The following is a 23,014-nucleotide window of genomic DNA, read 5'->3' on the forward strand; positions in this document are numbered from 1 at the left end:
ACCTGCTGCTATCCCATACCCTTGGTTCCCTCTGATTGAAAAGAAAATTGACTCAATTGGGCTGTCATTGGATTCACTATGTTCCTTGTCCTATACAGAAGCTTATAAAAGACTAAAAGGTCGATTACTGAATAGGGAGTTTTCCAGTTTAGTTACAGCAGCCATGAAAACCTGCTCACCAATGCATTTCTCAATCTCATTTGAACAGGGTCATATGGCCCATCATTTACTCTGCTTAGTTAACCCTGTTCAAAGGAGAACCTTAATGCTTGCTAGGTTTAATGTTATGCCTTCTGCTTTTCTATTAGGCAGATTCAACAATATTGAAAAGTCTCACAGATTGTGCCCTTGCAATACTGGACAAGTTGAATCCTTGGCCCATCAATTATTGCAATGTGCTAGATTTAAGGGAATTAGATCTAAGTTTGTGAACCTTACTCTCTTTTTCCAAACTGATCTCCCTAATTTATTTAGACTACCCGTACATACTCGTGTATAAGTCGACTCAAATATAAGTCGAGGCACCTAATTTTACCACAAAAAACTGGGAAAACTTATTGACTCGAGTATAAGTCTAGGGTGGGAAATGCAGAAGCTACTGGTAAATTTCAAATTTCCCTCACAGCAGACACCTTAGAGAGGTATTAGAATTGGCCCCATTTTAAGAAGCGCAGACTACTGCTGGCAGTGCCTTGCTAGTATACTGTGTTTCCTGCATATGTGTGTACTCCCCACCCCCTTCCTCTTTAATGGTTAAATATGAAATCTGTATAGAATGGAATTAGTGAAAGCTTGTATGGTAAATACATTTTTGCAATGCTGCAGTTTATTTTTACTACTGGCAGGAGCTACCAGTGGTGAGTGGCTGGAGGGGTTTTTTTTTTTTTTTTTTGATGGACTGGGGAGGGAGGGAAAGGCTCCATGGAGTCTGCATGGTTTTTTTTAACTGGCTCATGCCGGCCAGTGGCAGCAGTGACTAGTGGTGAGTGCCTGGAGGGGTTTCTTTAAATGGACTGGGGAGGGAAGAAAAGGCTCCATGGAGTCTGTGTGTTTGTTTTTTTTAACTGGCTCATGCCGGCCAGTGGCAGCAGTGACCAATGGTGAGTGCCTGGAAGGGGTTTTTTTTTGATGGACTAGGGAGGGAGGGAAAGGCTCCGTGGAGTCTGTGTGTTTGTTTTTTTTAACTGGCTCATGCGGCCAGTGGTAGCAACAAGGAGTGGTGAGTGCCTGGAGGGGTTTTTGTGATGGGTTGAAGAGGGAGGGAAAGGTTCCGTGGGGGTGGGGGTGTATGTTTTTAACTGCCTTGTGCCGGCCAGTGGCAGCAGCAACGAGCGGCCTTGGAACTGCTGATAAAGGCTGATGTGTGCTGCCAGATTCAGCGGCAGTGAAGGAGGCGAGGTGACTACCTATATACTCGCGTATAAGTCGGGTGGGGGGGGGGCTTTTTCAGCATAAAAATGTGCTGGAAAAGTCGACTTATACATGAGTATATACGGTACTCTATTTGTTAGATAACCCAGACCCCTCGGTCATTAGTAATTTTTAAAATATATTCCATGTTGGGGTGCTGTGTGGTTTCCGGGCTGTATGGCTGTGTTCTAGCAGCATTCTCTCCTGACGTTTCGCCTGCATCTATGGCTGACATCTTCAGAGGATCTGGTAGTAGGATCAAAGGGAACAAACAAACAATCAAATGGAACAAAGGCCAGGCTACTTCTATTCAGATACCCTCACCTATTGATCTTGCTATCTTCATTGTGACTCACATGCTACATACTTCATTGTTACTCACATGCCAGGCTCCTTCTATTCAGATGCCCTCACCTATTGACCTTGCCATCTTCATTGTTACTCACAGGTGTATATACTCCACTTGCTTTCCTATCCTACTATCAGATCCTCTGAAGATGCCAGCCACAGATGCAGGCAAAACGTCAGGAGAGAATGCTGCTAGAACACAGCCATACAGCCCGGAAACCACACAACACCCAGTGATTCCGGCCATGAAAGCTTTCAACAATATATATGCTATGTTTATTATTTTATGCATTTTATGGTGTTATTATTATTATACATATTTTATATTCATATTTTTTCTATTATTATGCCAATAAAGGCCTGCTGAATGGAGCTGTTATCTCTATATAGCCCTTGGCTTCCAAGCTCCATTATATATTACTTCACACAAGGGTGCATTTTTCTGTGTTCTCCCCCCGTGCCTTCAAAGGTGCCCTTTCAGGTCTCTGCTGATGATTCATGAGTTGTCTGCAGAGTTATCTTCTTGCCAGCAGAGAATGAACTACGTCTTCCAAGCCTTTTATGCTACTATCCCTGATGTTGTGGTGCCATCAGTGTTTCCCTATAATTGACCTCACTTCTTGTTTCTAGCGATCCACTTCCAGTTTAGACACCAAGGACTCTCTGTACAGCTTGTTTTCACATCTCCTTACCTCAACTTACTTGAGTCTTTTGAGAAAAGGAGTTTATAAATGTTTTGTTAGATTTCGTTTTGTCACCATTTATCAGAAAACCAGGAGTTACACTGATGTGGATCCTACCTCTGTCCTATCAGTCCACTCAGCAAAGGTCGAGGGCTTCTTTGTTCATTGTAGGAAAAAACATTGAAATTGGAAGAAGGATCCTTAAATTGGGGAAAGCCTTCTCAAAAGATAGTTTTATCCTCAATCTGTATGTATTGACCATTGGTAGAAATTGCTGTCCAGTTGCAGCTGACTTATGTCAACAATGTAGGTTTTTCAAAACAAGAGATGGACAGAAGTGGCTTGCTATTACCTAGCTCTGTGGAGCATATTCCTTGGTGGTCCCTGTCCAAGTATTAGCTGACTTCCTCTGACAAGATTGAACTAGCCTGGGTCATCTGGGTCAGGGTTTAATAACCATTAATTATTATTAAAATGCACAATAGCATGGACATGCAATGGCACTTTTTTGTTTATTTGGAAGTTTTCTTGACAGGTTAATCATTATATGGAAACTTAGTCACTATATGGCTATTCACTGAGCTTTATAACAAGTGATTATCATTCTGCTAGCAAGGCTGTAGGAATTTAGTACAATAAGCGCTGTAAGGAATGATGTTGTTTCTCCTTCTGTCTTTTGATATGTGGATTGTGACATCTTACCAAGGAAGGGTGTGAGAACATACCTAGATTCCTAGATGCTTGACAACTGGGGTGGAGTCCCAGAAACATTACCTTTGCCTAGAAAGCAGTATTCTGTCCTGAGCCCTGATTGATTTTGCAGAGTGGAGTGTAGGATTCTGGGAAACATAATTAACTACACTAGCAGTAAAGACCCTTATGTGAATTATTCAGGAGTGAGGGAGAAGGACGAGCACATGAGTGAGTAATCATCACATTTTGCTGTTTTGTTTGTGTTGCTTTTTACCCATTCTGTGTAAGTCCTGCCCCCTAGCTGTGTGTGCACTGCGATTGGAAGTGAGTCATGTGTGGCGATTGGCTGGAAGTGAGCTGTCACCACCACGGCTAGCCTTTTATATAATAGGATTCTGCTGCATTTGCAAGGAAGATACCTTGTTCTTCTGGGAGAAAGAGAGATGTTGCATTTTGAGTGTGAAATTAATGTCCATGACTCTTTTTCTAGCTGCTGTTTTTTTCTGTGGAACTAATATACGGGTACTTCAGTTATGAGACATGTTTTCTTTTCATCTTGTGATTGGCAACGGCCAAGGGAACCTCACTGTGAGCCCATTATTGACTGTTCCAGGTATTGAGAAGGCTAACTAGACTAAAAGCTTCTTTTGTGTTGTGACCCTGCCAAGCTAAATGTTCATCAACATAATCCTCATCTCAGTGTCAGCATGAAGGCTAATGGAATGGCTCTCCTATTCCAGAAATGACAGACATTCTTACCTCCCACACAGTTTTCTCAAAGGGAAATCTGCACGCCTTTTTTGATGAGAACTGGACCTGCTTCTTATCTCAATGAACTGTAGGAAGGCTTTCTTATCTAAGGCTTCTTATCTAAATGAACTGTAGGAAGGCTTTCTTAGCACTGCACCTGAACCGTTTGATCACGTTGACATATCAGGATCATGTGATCCATAAACAGGTGTTAGTAACCTTTTTAAACTGACTTTTGTGGTTAACAAACATACATGCAGACAGCAGGCTTAAAGGGCTTCCCAGGGAAAAGGATTTACTCAAAAGTACAAGTGTGAACATGAACATGCTTAATTTTCATTTAGACATGAAATTAAGCATAAACGTCAGTCATCGTTAGGCCACTTGTTGATTCTGAAGCGTGTCAGTCTAGAATCTGGGAAACCCAGGTACAAATCTGTACTTCCTTGAAAGCTTGCTGGGTGATCTTGGTCCCGTCACATACACTTAGCCTAACCTACCTCCAAGCTCCTATCTACAGTGGTACCCCATAAAGCAGTTGCTGTGCCACCTTGGCATTGAATACTTTGATGGCCGCTGGGACAAATTCATGGCCCTTAGTGTAAAAGAAACGTATAATAGCCATGGTGCTGTTTTTATTTCCAGTAATTGCTAGATTTCTGTGTGTGGCCCAGTTTGCTTTGAAATGGAAGTTAAGACCCAATATTTGAAATGTTTAATTTGATCCACCATTTAGTGACCATCTAACCCAGTGGTTCTCAACCTTCCAAATCTGCAACCCTTTAATACAGTTCCTCATGTTGTGGTGACCCCCAACCCTAACATTTATCCATTTTACAGATGGAGAACACTGATGCAGAGAGTCTTAGGTGACCCCTGTGAAAGGGTCGTTCAACCCCCAAAGGGGTCCTGACCCCCAGGTTGAGAACCACTGATCTAACCATCTTTAGTGGCCATCTAATGAACTTTTGAGAAGACCATAACCTTGGATTTTGCAAAGTTGAATACCAGAGAATTGTTACTACAGTACTCATTTCTTTTGCTGAAGGAGATGTTTTAAGCACAGGTCAGTATACCCAGTGCAGTTCCCATCCCAGAATCTGACCAAACTAAAAAGGGACCTTGATCCATCTCATTGCAAAATGCCTACAGCTGAGCCAGCACCATGTGCTTGAGAGCCTTGCTCAAGAAAAATTAACTTGATCAGTAGTTGTTACAGTCCATGGAAATGAAGTTGCCTTTTCTATTAACCAAATTTTTATTCCATCCTTTCACAAATCACAGGTGGTTCTCTTTTCCTCCCAACTACCCTGTGATGTAAGATACTTTACATAAGGAGTGGTTGATGCATAATCACTCAGTGGCTTTCATGCTAACTACTGTGGCACACTGCCTCCAAATATTTTTTTAAGCTTCAAAGCAGCTTCTCTAAGGCCTGTCAAGAAAGAAAAACTCTTTCCTAATAAGGCATTGACAACACATTTGAACAATGACCCTGTGGCAGATTTTCGTAGCTAGGATGGTCAAGTGGTCCTCTATTCTTTAAGGACTCTGGCCACTTCCTCAGTTCTACAGATGTGGTCAAGGTGGAATCAATTTTATCTGCAAAGTGTTTAGTCAGTGGATCCAAGTGAACAACTGATCATCCCATCAGTTGGTCTGGGGTCCAGTATGTAACAGATCCTTTCCTAATCAGAGCAATTGCCCTATATAGATGCAATGATATTAGAGAAAGTTACCCTTCAACAGCGGTTCCTTAAATCAGTGTCAGCCGCCTGTGTACCGTGAAGGGAAAATCAGAGGTTGAGCTTCTGGATTGGCCTGAATGCAAAATCTCTCTGGTTCTGTGTGGGTTTCTGGTGGATTCTGTTCTAACTTAGATATATGGTGTGACATGTGCTACACTTGGGATGTGCTCAAACAAGTTGTGCACATGCTGGAGTTTCGTTTCCTGTTCCCACTGAACCCTCAAATTGCTTAATCCCCCCCCCCCCAGATTTTTAAAAAGAAGCAGTTTAAGACTTGAGAGTTATTGCACAAGAAATTACTGCTGAGGAAGTACACTTTCCCACTCCTTTCCTTTTTCAGTAGTTCTGAGTGTAGTTTGTAAAGTTCCAAAAATTGGTGCGAGGGGGAGAATGGAGAGTACAGATGCGTGGAAGCAGTGTGGAGGGGACAGCTTTTGGAACCTCTCCTGTGTATTCATGCTTCTGGAGCATGGCCTTGGTCATTACCTTGGGCTGTGTTCAGAATTGTCAGTAAGCACAGAGTGGCCTGGAAGTGCCCTCTGTGTGACCCTCAATAGCAAGCATGGTTATGTTTTCAGATGACTGTGGGGTTTCCTGCTTGTGAAAGCAAGGGTTGTTGGACTAGGCTAAAACACCAGAAAGATCAAGCTCAGTATATAGGCATGCTGGAATGGGAGATGCTCTATTACTGTGTGGCCGCAATTTTTATGTCCCCAGAGGGACAGAAAGACATCAGAACAGTTTGCTAGAATGAACAGAGGCGGCTTGGGGACAGAAATTCTGGAGTTTGCTGCAGGTTTGATTCTTTCTGCATTTTTATTTTTATTTGGTCTGAAAGTGTGGAGGGTTCCCGATGTTCCTGAGCCTGTGGAATCTGTTGAAATTATAACAAATGGTTGTTCCAGCAGTTGAGGTGGGCATTGGCTGTTACAAAGTGGCTGCCGTGGATTCAGGCCTTAGGGAAGAGAGTCTGTTTGGTTTCAGTTCTGAAAGAAATGGGGAGAGTCCCGTCCTCAGGTGACCCTGTTTTGGAGGTTTTTCTGTTCTGTTTGAGACCTCTTGAATTTTATCACCAAGACTCAAAGTGAAAATTGATGGAGTTTAATATCACAAATACCTGTTACCATTCTGATAACTGAACATAATTTGTGTGGATTGGCTTTGACATGGTAGGCTGTCAAACTATGGCTAAAAGTTCTTCAGTATGTTGACTGATATTTTGTGTTGCTCCTGTTCCATAGAGTAAGACAATACTTCCCTGACCTTGAAGGGCCAGGTTATCCTGATCTTGTTTCAGAAACTAAGGAGGGTCAGCCCTGGTTAGTACTTGGATGGGAGACCAGCAAGGAAGTCCAGGGGCACAGAACAGAGGTAGGCAATAACAAACCTCCTTTGTACATCTTCCCTTGAAAACCCAGTAGGGTCTCCATAAATTGGCTGCGACTTGACAGTGCTTTCCACAACAAAGGCAATATTAAACTACCAAAAGATTGTGAAGGTTTTTATTCCAGTATGTTTTATGTATGGAGCCTTTCTATCTTTTCTTGTTGCAGATCATTTGCAGTTAAATGTTAATGTTTCAGAGTGCTGCAGAAATATATGGTCAGTGCTTTGGGTGGGGTATTAGCATTGTATGTGGTGTAAAAAATTTTGCAAACATAGTTTTTATGCCTCTAGCTTGTGCATTTAGTTGCTGTATATCAGAGTTTATATTTGGGGAGAGGGATGTTTCCTGAATTTAATTTGTTTTAGCAAACAGTGTAATGTATGAATGACAAACACATGTATTGAACAGGTATACTTATTAGAGTACCTGGCTTTCTTCCTGTCTCATACATACTTGGTGACCGGTCTGGATTTGAACCGGGGTAATGTAATACATAAATACTGAGGGCATCCTGGAATTTTTCACATCCTTGATAGCCTGAATTACTATTAACCCACAAGGCTAATTCAAAGCCCCAAAGGGTCAGTTTCTAGCTCGCTTTAACCAACTCTGTGAAAAACTTTTCTCATATTTTTGGGGGGTACATTCACCATCCCAAGCCAAATTCCAGTGGACCGCAGAGTAATTGCCTCTCAGGGAAAGAAACTTGTTTGTTCTGGCAAAAGTTGTTTTGTTTGTCCTGGCAGAAGTTAGTCTGTTTCACAACTCTTGAAATCTGTTGCAAATATCCAGAGTTTAGATATAGGCTTTCAAATGAGTTAGAATATTTTATTAGATTCCAACCCCTCCTTTCTTGCATCTTTAATAACTCACACTCATTTTGTGGAATGTGATTAAGTTATCCTTGTATATAATGCGGGAAATGAAACTCTTCAGAGCTCCAGAGAATGATTCCATTGATCAGAGACTTATGGAAAAACTCATGTAGTTTTCTTTTTATCCTAGTATCCCTAAAATATTATGTTGTCTGGGACAAAGAAAAATCCCAAAGGCAAATTAGTACCTTTTGTTAGGTTGCTTTATCTTTCAAAAGCTCTTTTGTTTACAAAAAGAAAACTGTAAGTTTGGGAGCATCATTTTGTAATGTCCCAAGAGGAAAATGTTCCATGGCCACGTCTCCCTGCATTCTGCCAAAAAAGGTACATCTACAGTTATCAAATCAGGAGCCTGTGGTTGTAGGGCTGAACCTATGTGCACAATGCCATTTAATCTGAACCTTGCCTTTAGTTTTTGTTTTCTTGCATTTTTAATGATAATAAATTACTACCATTTTCACAGGTCTAGTAATGTGATTAATCTGGATATGCTATATAGTTGGTAAACCAGTTCCAAAATCTCAGTATAAGTTGCCTAGCTCTGTCATTTTAAGCAACATCCAACACTGTTTATACCTAGTCAAATCATGCAATGTTTTATTTGGATTTTGCTTTAAACATAACTGCTTTGTATAATCCTCAGCACATCTTCAATATTAGATGGCCTTTGCCACACAGGTCCAGCATTTGAGGTTGTTCAAGTGTGCCTTCCATAGTGCTGAAGTACTTTTATAAGAGCATTTTCCCCCCTAGGCAGCGGTATTACCCCAGAGAACTGAGCTGAGACAGAATAACATGCATCTATTTAATTCAGAAAAGTCTGTGACAAGGAGGAAACGTGAAGTGACTTTATCAGCTGCTCCCTTTTTCAGTAGTTTAAGGAGATCAAAGATTATCTATATTCTCAAGTACCCCATAATTAAGGGATCCAAACAAATCTCAGCACTTTATATGAAAAGATTGATTCTCCTCTCCTGTATTCTTTTTGAAATGTAATAAGTCACAGCCATGAAAAAATTCTACCTGACAAACCTTGTGACCTTCTAATTAAAGGGAGTTTCTAGACTGATTTTTGGCTGATAGCCTCTTTGTTAAATGTATAGCTGTCAAGACTCTGGTATTTCTGTATCGGCCTGAAGTGTGAGTGGAGTTGCCCATCTCTGTGTTCCTTTTAAGATCCAGTTTGCATTCACTACATTTGTAAAATGTCTCTCCAACTTACAATCCTGCCTTAACAGCATTCTCAAGGGTAGTCTTTGTGGGGTTCCTTGTGGTGAACAGTACTGGTTGTGGTCCTTCCCAGAAGGGAGCCCTATTTAATACTTGTTTGTGACTTACTCCCTTTTCTGTATGTTTATTTTTGTTAGCAACTTCAGGGAGCAGCTTTTTTGCTTTTCTCATTCACTGAAATGTACTATGGAACATGTTGGAGAACATGAAACATGCCTTGTGTCAGACCAAATGTACTGTGTGGAGAGGCGAGTGTATAACCAAGGAGCCCTACAAGGCCAGCTGCACAAGAAGGAAAAGGCCTCCCAGCCTCTTGGTCAGAAGATAGCTCATTCTTGTCGGTAAGACTGATTTAATTTAGTCATTGCATTTAAGTGGCTTTCAGAATAAAAAATGCAAAATGATCTTGGTACCATTTTCCCGTGAAGCTGTAAGAGCTAATTTACACATTCCTAAAAACAGTATGGCACCACTTTGCTAAGATGTAAGCATTTTGTATAATTGCCTCCCCTCATTTAAAAAAAATCTCCACTTCCCTGTCTTCAGAAAGTTAGCATGTCAAAAGAAAGGGCCTGCTTTTCTTCCTAATGGACTTCCTTGTTAAAAAGCGGCTTTTTCTTTTCTTTTAACAAGAAGTGTAATTCCTCTTCTGCACTGTGAAGATACACGTGATTGTACCCACGTTATTCTTCAGAGTACCTTGTATGATCCTGTATGTCTGCTTGCTGAAACTATCACTGTGGTCTAAAATTCTTTAGTCTATGTCAGACAGTATTGCTTGGCACTCAGGGCTGGCTCTCTGCCTAAGCAACTGCTAACTTGTTGCTGAAGTTAAGCCACAACTACCCTTGCTTCCTTTTTGAATTAATTTGTGTATGACTTAACTATTCTGTTTAAACCAGAGATCCCCAGCATGGCAACCCTGGGAAGCACTGTGCTCGCCAACACCTTTCCTGCCATGCATCAAGTGTTTAGAGAGGGGATGGGACCAGGTGGGGCTCCTGCCCACCGGGGCTTCTGTCTAGCCATTAAATTGATCTAATTCCCAGTGGCGTTCCTGCCTAGGGACAGGGGGTACCCTATGTCCCCGGGCATTTGGTCATGTGGGGGGGCGCCAACATTTCCGGGTCGTTCATGTGTTTTTAACATTTTAAAGTGTTTTTTCACGTTCTGGCCTGCAGGGGGCACAATTTTAAAGCTAGCGGCACCAAAATTTCACAGTATCATCTAGAGACTGTCCTGATGATACCACCCAAATTTGGCAATGTTTGGTTCAGGGGCAGCAAAGTTATGGACCCCCAAAGGGGGTGCCCCCAACCCCATTGTTTTCAATGGGAGCTAACCTGAGATGGGCACTACCCATTTGAGGGACCATAACTTTGGTCCCCCTGAAAATAACTTCACCAAACTTGGGTGGAATCATAAGAATAGTTACCAGATGATACCCTGAAAATTTGGTGTCACTAGCTTTAAAAATACACCCCTTCCAGGCACCCCAAGAAATTTGCTCAAGATTCTTTGTTTTGCAGTGACTTTGCTCCATTGTAGCCAATGGGGAATTTCTGAGTGTGTAGGCAGGCTGCACATTTTTGAAGATAGAGGCACCAGACTTTCAGGGTGGCTCCAGGAGGGCTCTGCCCAGTATTAATAGCATCCCAGTTTGGAGACCTTTACTGCCAGCTGGGGGGGTTCAATTTTATGGGCCCCCAAAAAAAAGCTTATTTTTTGTTTCCCTGCTCCTGACATCATGAAAGCCGCTGTGGGCTGGAGTTCTCTCAGAACTCTCTCAACTCATTAACACCCCCTCCTTCCAGAAGCAGCTCACTGTAAAGCTTGATGCTATTACTCCAAGCCCTCTTTGGAGACACCTTGAAAGTCTGGCACCTCTATCTTCAAAAAAATGTGCAGCCAGCGCTCACACACTCAGACATTCCCTCAGGAATCTGCCAGGCTCTTCCGCCAAGAAGTTCTGTGGTGGGAAAAATTAACTTTTCCCACCATAGATACTTCAATAGGAGCTTTCTGTTATGCCCAGATGGCTCTGTAGGTAGAGGTTTCAAATACAGGGAGAGCACTGTGGTAGGGATCTTGCTCTGGGTGCGGGAGGCATTTTCTCTGTAGCTGCTGGGTGTGAAAGTCTCCTGGAAAGGGAACCATCCCAAATTTTGCATAAAATATTGTGTGTGGAAGAGGAAAAATGCTGTGGGCACCGGAAGTTGAAAGGTGAACCTGATGCCCACAGCATTCGGCCATCACAGGCAAACTTTAGCAAAGTTGGCTGGTTCCTTTCAGGAGACTCACACCAGCAGCCCTGCAGGAAATAAGTGCCCCCGCCTAGAGAAAGACCACTACCACAGTGCCTCCTGTTGAAACCTCTACCACAGAGCTGGGCATAACAGAAAGCCCCATAGAAGTCTATGGTGGGAAAAATAATTTTTCCCACCACAGAACTTGCTGAAAAGCCTGGATGATCTGGGTAATTTCTGAGTGTGTAAGCAGTGACCACACATTTTTGAAGATAGAGGTGCCAAACTTTCAAGGTGGCTCCAAGAGACCTTGAGTAATAGCATCCAAGCTTGGTGAGCTTTGCTTTTGGAGGTGGGTGGGGGCGCTGGGAAGTTCTGAGATAACTCAGCCAGCAGGCTTCATGTGCAGGAGCAGAGAAACAAAATAAGCCTTTTGGGGGCCCATAAAATTGAACCCCCAGAAGCAAAGGTCTCTAAGCCTGGATGCTATTGCCAGGAGGGCTTCCTGGAGCCACCTTGAAAGTCTGGTGCCTCTATCTTCAAAAATTGCAGCCTGCCTCAGAAATTCCTCATTAGCTACAATGGAGCAAAGTCACTGCAAAACAAAGAATCTTGAGCAAATTTCTTGGGGTGCCTGGAAGGGGTGTATTTTTAAAGCTAGTGACACCAAATTTTCAGGGTATCATCTGGTAACTATTCTTATGATTCCACCCAAGTTGGGTGAAGTTATTTTCAGGGGGACCAAAGTTATGGTCCCTCAAATGGGTAGTGCCCATCTCAGGTTAGCTCCCATTGAAAACAATGGGAATGGGGGCATTCCATTTGGGCGTCCATAACTTTGCTGCTCCTGAACCAAACATCGCCAAACTCAGGTGGTATCATCAGAGCAATCTCTAGATGATGCCCTGAAATCATGGTGCTGCTAGCTTTAAAAATGTGCTCCCTGCAGGCCGAAAAAACACCAAAAATACCCCCAAAAAACCCCAATACATTGCATTCGCATTTGTTCATATTTGGGCAGGACATAATCAGACAATTTGTGTCCGAATGTGCCCAAATTTGCCCAGATTCCAGCCGAATCTGCTATTTGTTTCATCTGAATCTCCAACCCTCAAAAGTGATGCTGTTTCAGGGTGGGGGAGAATCCATCCTCAAACAACATCACTTTCAATTTTGTTTTAACCGGGGACCCCAGATTCTCCCTTTAAGGTAGATTTAAAAGAAGAATCTGAGCTCCCTAGTTTAAACACCATTGAAAGTGATGCTGTTTGGGGGTGGATTCCACTGGAGGTGTTTTGTGAGAGATGATGCTGACATTTGTTTGGTAAATGTTTTGCTGGGGTGATTTATGAGAGATTTACATGCTTTACTTGCACTGGCTTGGAGTTGTTTCTCAGGCTAACAACCTACCTCATAGGGTTGTTGTGATTAGGAAATTAGGAAAAGAGCTGGTGGGGAGAGAGCCATGTATGTTATGCTGGGAGTGGGAGGTGTTTTGTGAGCTGGTACAAAAAATCATTGTTTGGTCATGGTGGGGGAGGGTGGCTACTCATACGCTGGACGGGCGGGCGGGGGGGGGCGCCAAACTCAGGTTTTGTCCCCGGACGCCAGTTTGCCTAGGTACGCCCGTGCTAATTCCCATTTCTTTCTGCCCCATGCTCTTGGAGCAACGACTGAAATTGTGGCAGAAATTGTGGCAGTCAACAAGCAGTTCCCCCTTGCTCCGCCTCTGTTTTGCACTCTTATGATTGTAAACAAAATCTTAGTCTTGTCTTTGCACTCTTTGCACTCTTTTGATTGTAAACAAAATCTGAGAGATGTCTTTTCTATTATAAGAGCATCTTTCTGTAGTAGTATTTATTGCATTAGCCATAGGCCATCATAATCAATATGTAAAACAAACGTTATAAAGACATATACCATAACTATAAATAAACTGCATTCAAAGGATAAAATCTTCTGAATTGAAATTGTCCAAAACATAAACTATTTTAAGAGAAATGTGACTAAACTTACCCTTTATAACACCCATTCATTTCTGCTAAATATTGCGTAATTCATTAAACATTTTCTATTGCCCTGTAGCAACATAAATAGTGGGAAATGTACAAGCGTAAAGTGTAGTAACCAACACAAAATGCTAAAAGCAATACAATCAATATAACCTGATACATTTAAACACCAAAGGGGCTTGTGCTACAATTTGGCTTGGTTCAGAGCCATTAAGGCCGTTTTCTTCTGTTTTTAAAATTTTGCTGTCTCATGTTTACACTAAAAATGTAACCTATGTTGCAGATTACAGATTTATACGAACATTTTGAAAATACCGGTTTGTTTCTAAACAAGTTCAAACCACGGAATAAGAGTCAGACAACAGTAATAGCATCAAATAGCTTATATGCACACATACAGAAATTACTTTTTTGTTGATTTATTTCAGTTCATATTGTACTTTTTTGTATTGGTTTCAGCTGTTCTTCTAAGAAAGCCAAATCTATTCTCACTGGTTTTTTACCAGTTTTTAAATGGCTCCCAAAGTATCCAGTAAAAGAATATTTGCTGGGAGACATTGTCTCAGGTATAAGTACTGGGGTGATGCAGCTTCCTCAAGGTTAGTGGAATTTAACTTGTACCTTTTCTTTAGGCATTTTTTGAATAGTCATGAAAAAAAAATTGTGATAAAGGGGTTCCATCCACCTTGAAAGTCTGGTGCCTCTGTCTTCAAAAAGTTGCAGCCTGCCTCAGAAATTCCCCATTGGCTACAATGGAGCAAAGTCACTGCAAAACAAAGAATCTTGGGCAAATTTCTTGAGGTGCCTGTAAGGGGTGTATTTTTAAAGCTAGTGACACCAAAATTTCAGGGTATCATCTGGTAACTATTCTTATGACGCCACCCAAATTGGGTGAAGTTAGGTTCAGAAGAACTAAAGTTATGGTCCCTCAAATGGGTAGCCCCCATCTCCTGTTAGCTCCCATTGAAAACAATGGGGATGGGAGCATTCCATTTGGGCATCGATAACTTTACTGCCCCTGAACCAAACATCACCAAACTCGGGTGGTATCATCAGGGCAGTCTCTGGATGATGCCCTGAAATCATGGTGCTGCTAGCTTTAAAAAGCACTCCCTGCAGGCCGAAAAACACCAAAAATACCCTCCAAAAGCCTAAATACCTTGCATTTGCATTTGTTCATATTTGGGCAGGACATAATCAGACAATTTTTGTCTGAATGTGCCCAAATTTGCCTAGATTCTGGCCAAATCTGGTATTTGTTTCATCTGAATCTCCAACCCTCAAAAGTGATGTTGTTTCAGAATGGGGGAGAATCCACCCCCAAACAGCATCACTTTCAATGTTGTTTTAACCGAGGGGCCCAGATTCTCCTTTTAAGGTGGATTTAAAAGAAGAATCTGAGCTCCCTAGTTTAAACACCATTGAAAGTGATGCTGTTTGGGGGTGGATTCCACTGGAGGTGTTTTGTGAGAGATGATGCTGACATTTGTTTGGTAAATGTTTTGCTGGGGTGATTTGTGAGAGATTTACATGCTTAATACCCGCTTGCACTGGCTTGGAGTTGTTTCTCAGGCTAACAACCTACCTCATAGGGTTGTTGTGATTAGGAAATTAGGAAAAGAGTTGGTGGGGAGAGAGCCATGTATGTTTTGCTGGGAGTGGGAGGTGTTTTGTGAGCTGGTACAAAAAATCATTGTTTGGTCATGGTGGGGGAGGGTGGCCGCCCATACGCTGGGAGGGAGGGGTCAAACTCAGGTTTTGTTCCCGGGCTCCAGTTTGCCTAGGTACACCCCTGGGGGTATACCACTTCCTATTGCTGGAGTGGCTGAAACAGTGAAATGTTCCTCCATTAAAAAAAAAACCCTCCACAGAGAACTGATATGTAAATGATGAGTTCCAATGTGGCCTTTTCCTGAAATTCTGGGTCTCTTTATGTAAAAATATGTTCCTTTATTTAGGAAATTTTTTAAAAAATCATTCATACAAGTCCCAGCTTGCAGTCTGAAGTATTTCAGATCCATATTTACCACCTCAGTGAAAACTAGGCTTAAGACTAGAACTGTTTGTGGACTGTGGGGACAGAGTGCATATTGAGCAGTATTTCCTTTCATTGATCACATTATGATGTGATGCCCTCATGTGCAGGTACAGAGCAATTCATGTCAAGGGGGGCAGGTTGTAAGCACTGGCCTTGCCTACAAGCATTCACCACAGTGTGCCATGGAGCTTAAAGTTTGTGGGCATGTTGCAGTAGAACATGCATTAATGTTCTACTGTCTTAATGTAGAAAGTCTTAATGTAGAAAACACCAAGTCCACATCTCCAGCAATTGGTCCCAATATCAGTGTCTTATTTCATTTTTTTAAGGAAGCAACAATTTTGGTGAATTGTGAACAATTTGTACAACAGCCCTATTACAACTGTCAATTTAGGTGCAGAATTAAAATGCCACTTCTTGCCAGTTCTGTGAGAGATTTGGAGGAGCCAGTTGTGAGAATGCTTGCCAGGGCAGACCCTGAAATAAAATGTATTGTAGGAATCAGCAAGTTGGAAGCCTCTGGGTCAAACCTTAAATACAAGTTTTCTTCCTACCCTCAGTTCCCCACCTAGAACAAAGAGAAACAAGTGGCAGTTTGAAGATGAGTTTCCAGAATGAGAGGTAGTGGTCTACGACTCTCAGTATCTTCTTTGCCCAGTGACTGCCCTTTAACACTGATTTCTGATTAGAGATGTATCAGAAGAATAGCCTGCATATGAATAATTTTTAATTTCAGCGATTTGTTTTGTAACCAAGCATATTTTGAGAATGCTTCTTATTTTTCCTCTCTCTAATTCTTTATTTCCTAGGGTTGGCTTATGCATTGCTAGCTGCTCTACCCCCTGTTTTTGGCCTGTATTCTTCATTTTATCCAGTATTTCTGTATACTTTTTTTGGAACTTCCAGACACATATCCATAGGTAACACTTTGTGACGTATAATATTATATTTTCCATCCTCTGCTTTCAATAGTCAGAGAAGGAAATGTATATTCTCTCCTGTTAACGCTGTTTCAGGAACCTTTGCTGTTATCAGTCTGATGATTGGCGGAGTTGTTGTCAGAGAAGCCCCTGATGAGATGTTTGACATTATTGGCACCAACTCAACCAATACCACAGATCCTGAAAACTTCAGAGCCAGGGATGACACGAGGGTGAAAGTTGCTATTGCAGTAACATTGCTTTCAGGCATCATACAGGTAATGTACTTATCTCTTGGTTTAGAAATATATTTGTATGCCACTGTAAAGAAACCTATCCTACTGGGGAGGGGCCACTGCTCAGTGGTAATATGCTTGGCATGGTATGGTCCCAGGTTCAATCCCTGGGATCTCCTGTTAAAAGGATCAGGTAGTAGGTGATGTTAAAGGGCCCCGGAGAGCTGCTGCCTGGCAGCATCTACTATACCTGGGGGAGGTCGCCTTCTTACAGGGTGGGGCTGCTTTTATGGGCTTTTCCTCTTCTACATTGGGTGGAAGGAAGGGCTGAGGGTGCCTCTCTCCCGGACTCCCCCTCCCGGTGGCTTGTGTTCTGCACCATCGCCAGCACGACAGAGAGGCAGAGATTCCCCCCGCTCCCCATCTGAGGTAGTGCAGCATGACGCAGGGCAGGTGCTGCCCTTCACCCCGTCCCCCAGATCCAGTCCTGCATGTGTAGCAGCCAGGCAGGCAGTGGCCACTGCCCCCTCTGTACCTTCGCTTGAGGCAACCACTCCTTCTGCCTCCTCCCATATCGGGCCCTGGAGTTGAATCTTTTATACCTGAAGTGTGGGGCTGTTGCTTCTGTTTGCTGTAGGGAAAAACAGGATTCTGCCTTCGATTTTCAGAAGTGACAAGGCTCCATTAGGAGCAGGAACTTCGTTCTTAAACAAACAGATACTGCCTGCTAAAATATCCCCAAAGTTTTTGTCTAGAATATTTGAATTATGTGAACCATAAGAAATGAATGTAGATGCAACAAAATAACCTGATTTGTTTGCTTTGAATAATTTATTCTGCTTTTGCTACTCATGGGAGAAGAGCGAAGAGCTAGATGTGTTTTTATGATATTCTTTTTACTTGTAAGCTGTCTTGAGCAGAATTTTGGAGAGACAATATATACATGGAATGAATGAATGAATGAATGAATGAATGAATGAATGAATGAATGAATGAATGAATGAATGAATGAAACAGTGAAGCCATCCCCTTTCTTTCCCCTCAAAATTTTACTTAGCTACCTTGATTATAGGTCTCCCATTACCACTGTCTTGTCTTGGGATTAGAACAGACCTGGGCATGATACGGCCCGCGGGCCAGATCCGGCCCGCCGGATGACCCTGACCAAGCTCTCGTGCCGCGCTGGGGAGCGAGGCGTCTTTGAAAGCCCCGCAGAAGCCAGTTGCCTTGGCTGCCGGCTTCTGCGGGGCTTTCAAAAGCCTCGGACTCCTCTCAAGCCACGCTGGGGAGCGAGGGCGTTTGAAAGCCCCCGGCAGTGAGAGCCGGGTTGCTCTTGGCTGTTGGCTTCATGGGCTTTCAAAAGCCTGGCCCCTGTCTTATTAGAGCGAGGCGCCTTTGAAAGCCTCGCAGAAGCCGGTTGCCTTGGCTGCCGGCTTCTGCGGGGCTTTCAAAACCGCCTCGCCCCCCCTGCGTTTTGGCCCGGCCCTCCACAATATTTTCTGTTTCTTATGCGGCCCCATGGAAAAAATAATTGCCCACCCCTGGATTAGAATCTTCTACTCACATGAAACTGCCTTATACTAAGTCAGGCTAGTGGACTGCCAAGATTAATATTGCCTACTCTGACTGGCAGTGGTTTTCCAGGGTCTGAGGTTGAGGTTTTCATGCCACATACTTCTAAATCTTTTAACTACTGATGTCATACTGAATCTAGGACTTTCTGCATGCAGGCCAAAAGCTATACCATCGAGCCATCACTAGCTTATTCTCATACTTTTGTTCTTGTTCTTGTGTCATAAACACACATACTTTCTCCCTCCCCATTACTTCTTGCAGAAACAAGCATAAGTTAGGCCTGATAGTAGCAGCAGTCTTCAGCATTTGGGCTAGGACTCATGAGGGGAGGCCCGCATGCTTATGAGAATAGGGAGAGAAGGGTGAACTTTCAGTGGAGATTAACTCATGCCATGTGTTAAAAGTGTGCCAAACCATCAACTTCTGAGATGTTATGGCCTTAAAATTGTAGCTGATGACAATGGCCAGTTCATCATATGTGATACTTCTATATTTCCCTCAGTTGTGTTTAGGTCTCCTTCGTTTTGGATTTGTAGCTATTTACCTCACGGAGCCCCTGGTACGGGGATTCACCACTGCTGCAGCCGTGCATGTCTTTACTTCCCAGTTGAAGTATCTTCTTGGAATTAAAACTAAAAGATTCAGTGGACCCCTTTCATGCCTTTATGTAAGTTAACAGTGACATCTCATGTGATCAGAGCTTTACTTAGCAATTAAAGCTGGCTGGGCTTAGAAAGAGTCCAGATTTGCAGTCCAAGAGGGCAGAGAAATTTCAGTCCAGAGAAGTTTCAGTCCAGTTCAGTCCAGTCAGTTCAGTTGTGTCTTTCATGGAGAATTTATCAGACTTTTAACTTGGTAAGTTTTCTTAGTTCTTCATAAGTTTTTGACTCACTACAAAGTCACAGTTCCCTTTATTCACTGGCAAAGGATGCCAGATGCTTTGAGACAGTTGATTTGCTCCCAATAAAGTTATCGTTGCTTTTTGATTTTTTTACCAGTTGTGCCCACCTGGCTCACCTGCAGATTTTCTCTGATTTGCCCTGGAGGAAAATCTAGACTTTTCAGTGTTCTGAAGTAGCTATGACTGCTGAAAACATTCAGTTATGACAGTTATATGGACCCTCTGCTGTTTTACTTCTGAGTCCAGAAGCTGGGGATGAAAAACAGATACTGACTTGGGCTAATTACTGCTAGAGATAGGGAACTGGCATAGATGAGTCTTTTGTCTGATTTAAGCAAAATGGTTCTTATTGTTTTGCATGCCATAACAGACAAGCTATCAAATTTATAAGTAGCCAATTGCTTTGTAGACTTTATAGACTTTTTATTACCCCAAATAATACCCCAGTCCATCAGCATTTAGCATGAGGTGAATAATATGTACAATAATTTTTTTAAATAGGAATAAAATAGACTCAAAAATACTCATTTTAACAATTGTCGTGTTGTAAGGGATTAAGTATCTAACATTTCTTTGATTGTCATGTGCTTGCCTGTCGCTTTCTAGTTGTTCCCTCACTCAAGGTGGTCCTCTAGGGAGGTAGGAAAAGCAGCCCATAAAAATTAATAAATAACTTAAATAAGCAGAATGGTACCTTGTGGCTTTAAAATTTTTGTTTTGATTTCAGGAATTTCTGTGTGTTATGGTTTTGATAATTGCATTTATAATATGACCAACATAAATAAACTCATATTGAAATACTGAGGTGGGGTAAGGGGCAAAAATGCATTAACATGTTTAATACATACACCAGACATATGTTAATACTCATTAGAACTGGAAACATGCATGGTTTAAGATGGAGAACTAAGACTCTCATGGTGCTGAATTCTCCCATGCCACAGTCCATACATGATATGATCACTGACTCCTGCTTTGTCTGTCTCGTACATGAATAGCTTCCCACATTTCTTATTGCAGAGTTTGATTGCTGTGTTTTCAAACATCACCAAAACCAACGTTGCAGCTTTAGTTGTGGGACTGATTTGCATGGTTTTATTGCTGAGCGGGAAGGAAATCAATGACCGCTTTAAAAAGAAGCTGCCTGTCCCTATTCCAATGGAGATTATAGTGGTAAGGGTGGAATTAATTAACATGTTCTGTTTTAAAACTTTTGTTGAAATATCCCAAGTCAAGTTAGCTTCTCTTCTACATTACCAGGTGTTTATGTGTATGTTTATTTGTTTTTAAAGGTTGTAATTGGTACTGGCGTTTCATTTGGAATGAATCTGTCAAACACCTATGGAGTGGATGTTGTTGGGAATATCCCCAGAGGGTAAGTTAAATGTAAGGAATTACCGGTAAATGATCCTGTTAAAAATGATGTAATTGGGTACATCTGTTATTTTGTTGTCTTCTTTCTTTTTGCTTGCAGGTTACGTCCTCCAAAAGTACCTGATATCCACCTTATACCAGCAGTTTTTGTGGATGCAATAGCAATAGCCATAGTTGGTTTTTCCATGACAATCTCAATGGCCAAAATCTTCGCTCTTAAACATGGTTATACTGTCAATGGAAATCAGGCAAGTTTGTTTTTATACCCATGTTTTCCTCCCTGTTTGATCAAAAGCTGGTTGAAATTAGTCTGCCCAGTAAGCTGTAATTGTTTAAAGCTCATTTACCAGAAATATGGCACACTTCTGTATCATAGTTCAAAGTGTACATATGACATCCTAATCTCCTGTCGATGGCTAGATCTGGAATGCTACATAAGCACTGGGTTTGCCTTTCACCTTAAGGACTCTTCACAAGTCAGTAGAAGAAGATGGTTCGAACTGATTAATTCCCTCCTTGCTATGTAATTCATCTGATCTAATAGCCCATGGTCCTCACTTATACATCCCAGCAGGGCCACTTGCCTTTTCAGCTTCCTTGAGATTTGAGAACAACTTAGAGGGATGGATCCAAAGATCTGTTCCACTGCTGTTGGTGTCTTCCTCTGTGTTATGCTAGCTTAACAGTAGACCCAAGAAACACTTCCACTAAGAGCCTGTTGCATGGAGAGGAAGGCATCTTGTGCTGAAAGAAGGTGCTACCATCAGCAGGATCCAGCCTCTTTTATTTAGTTGTATTCTGTTGGATTCAGGGTTCAGATATTTTTTCTGCAGGTCTTTTTCAATTATTCAGCACATAATAGGTAACATAAGTACCATCTTTGGAACAATTTGACGACATACGTTTGTTCTGTTCTTTCCTTTTGCCACAGGAACTGATTGCACTAGGCATATGTAATTCTGTAGGATCCTTTTTCCAGACTTTTGCTATCACCTGCTCAATGTCTCGGAGTCTTGTCCAGGAGAGCACTGGAGGGAAAACTCAGGTATGTATCAGCAGGCATAGCAAGGGGGGAAAGTGCCCGGTGCACTGGTGCTTCCTCTGCCCCCATCCTGCCCTGGAACGCCCCCGGAACGCCCTCGCCACATCCCCACAGGACCATGTGCCCAGTGCGTTGTGCTCCCCCCCCCCCCCTTGGAGCTATGCCTCTGTGTATCATTAGTTTTCTCATTTGGACTATATTCTCATCCCAGGAAGATCAGAGCCATGTGCCTATCATTTTATCCTTGCCCTGTTAGATAGGGATGAGAGTATACTGCTTGCCCACAGCCATCCTGTGAATGGGAATTTGAACCCATATACCTCCAATCCAACATTTTGTCCACTTGCACATGCTGGGTCTCATGCAGATTAAGATATCCAATACTACTTGCTTCTGTTTGCACTGCAAATATTGACCAACTGAACAGATTTTATCAAGTTAAAATAATTATAGGGAAAATAATGAGAAGAGCATGTGGGACTGGTACATGCTTGTCAAGATGCTCAATAGAAATGTGTTTTGTGTGTCTCTTGTTCAGATTGCTGGAACCCTGTCCTCCATCATGGTCCTGTTGGTCATTGTAGCCATTGGTTACCTCTTTGAACCACTGCCGCAGGTAAGAATTTTCTATGTGTGTGTTTTTGTACAAGTGAAAACAGATTGTAACCTGCAATAAAACATATTTTGCCATCTGCAGTGTTTAGAACTACCAGATTTAATGTACTTTGCTGCAATGGTAATATGTTTTCTTCAGGATCTGAATTCACAGTAGGGTAGTTTCTTGGATGTAATAATCACTGCATACTTGAGACTGCTCTGCTGGCTTTCAGTAGTTTCCACCAGCTTTCTGTCTTGAATCATTACCATTGGAGTGAAGGTGCCCTGGTCTTATTTCTTTTCTGGCAGCTGGCACTAAGTCTCTTTAGTGGCTCATGCCTTATTTTCACGGTATTCAGACATCAAGATAAGCCATGGTTGGCTTTGCAACTGATGGTACCCCACCTTGTTGAGTCTAAGGAAACATGAGAAATTTTGAGAAGACTAAGTGGGCACCATAACAAAATGGCTGCTATAAGAGATGCAGCCAATGCAAGGGGCACAGACCAGTCACTAATGTTGGAAGTCTCTGAACCACGTATGCTAGAGGCAGCTGTTTTTGAATGGGTGCTCCCCCACGCCTGGACTCTTCTTAAGCATGTTCCAGTGAATTGGAGAATAGTCAGGACTGACTCTTTGCTTTGGGGAAGAAGGAATCAATCACCAAGAAACATATCAGTGGGTATCATTCACACACTCATGCACATTGAGGGACACTGGCACTTATTGTGAGGGTTTCTTCTTGCTCCAAGAAAGTGAGGGAGAAAACAATTTGGGCTGATTATATGCCCATCTCTCTCAAGATTCATATTTCTATTACGTTGCTAATGGTGTTCCTGACTTCTTGCTTACTGTCTCTTTGGTTCAGAGCTGTGCAGTATTTACCTGACATGTTTGCCATGTGATAATTTTCTCTCTGAATCCTCAGAGAAGTTATTATGCAGCTTGG

General features: G+C 42.3%; 1 protein-coding gene across 1 annotated transcript in view; it reads left to right on the plus strand.

The window, feature by feature from the left end:
• Positions 1 to 23,014, plus strand: part of SLC26A5 (solute carrier family 26 member 5) — a 41,546-nt gene that overhangs the window by 9,605 nt on the left and 8,927 nt on the right. The window contains exons 2-11 of the mRNA XM_048502030.1: positions 9,262 to 9,465; positions 13,842 to 13,981; positions 16,230 to 16,340; positions 16,437 to 16,618; positions 18,654 to 18,818; positions 20,073 to 20,225; positions 20,345 to 20,427; positions 20,527 to 20,674; positions 21,358 to 21,471; positions 22,007 to 22,084. Coding sequence (XP_048357987.1) covers positions 9,311 to 9,465; positions 13,842 to 13,981; positions 16,230 to 16,340; positions 16,437 to 16,618; positions 18,654 to 18,818; positions 20,073 to 20,225; positions 20,345 to 20,427; positions 20,527 to 20,674; positions 21,358 to 21,471; positions 22,007 to 22,084 — 1,329 coding nt within the window. The 5' untranslated portion in view covers positions 9,262 to 9,310. The remainder of the gene's footprint in view (positions 1 to 9,261; positions 9,466 to 13,841; positions 13,982 to 16,229; positions 16,341 to 16,436; positions 16,619 to 18,653; positions 18,819 to 20,072; positions 20,226 to 20,344; positions 20,428 to 20,526; positions 20,675 to 21,357; positions 21,472 to 22,006; positions 22,085 to 23,014) is intronic.

The sequence above is a fragment of the Sphaerodactylus townsendi genome, linkage group LG06 (genome assembly GCF_021028975.2).
Source record: "Sphaerodactylus townsendi isolate TG3544 linkage group LG06, MPM_Stown_v2.3, whole genome shotgun sequence".
NCBI classification, from domain to species: Eukaryota; Metazoa; Chordata; class Lepidosauria; order Squamata; family Sphaerodactylidae; genus Sphaerodactylus; species Sphaerodactylus townsendi.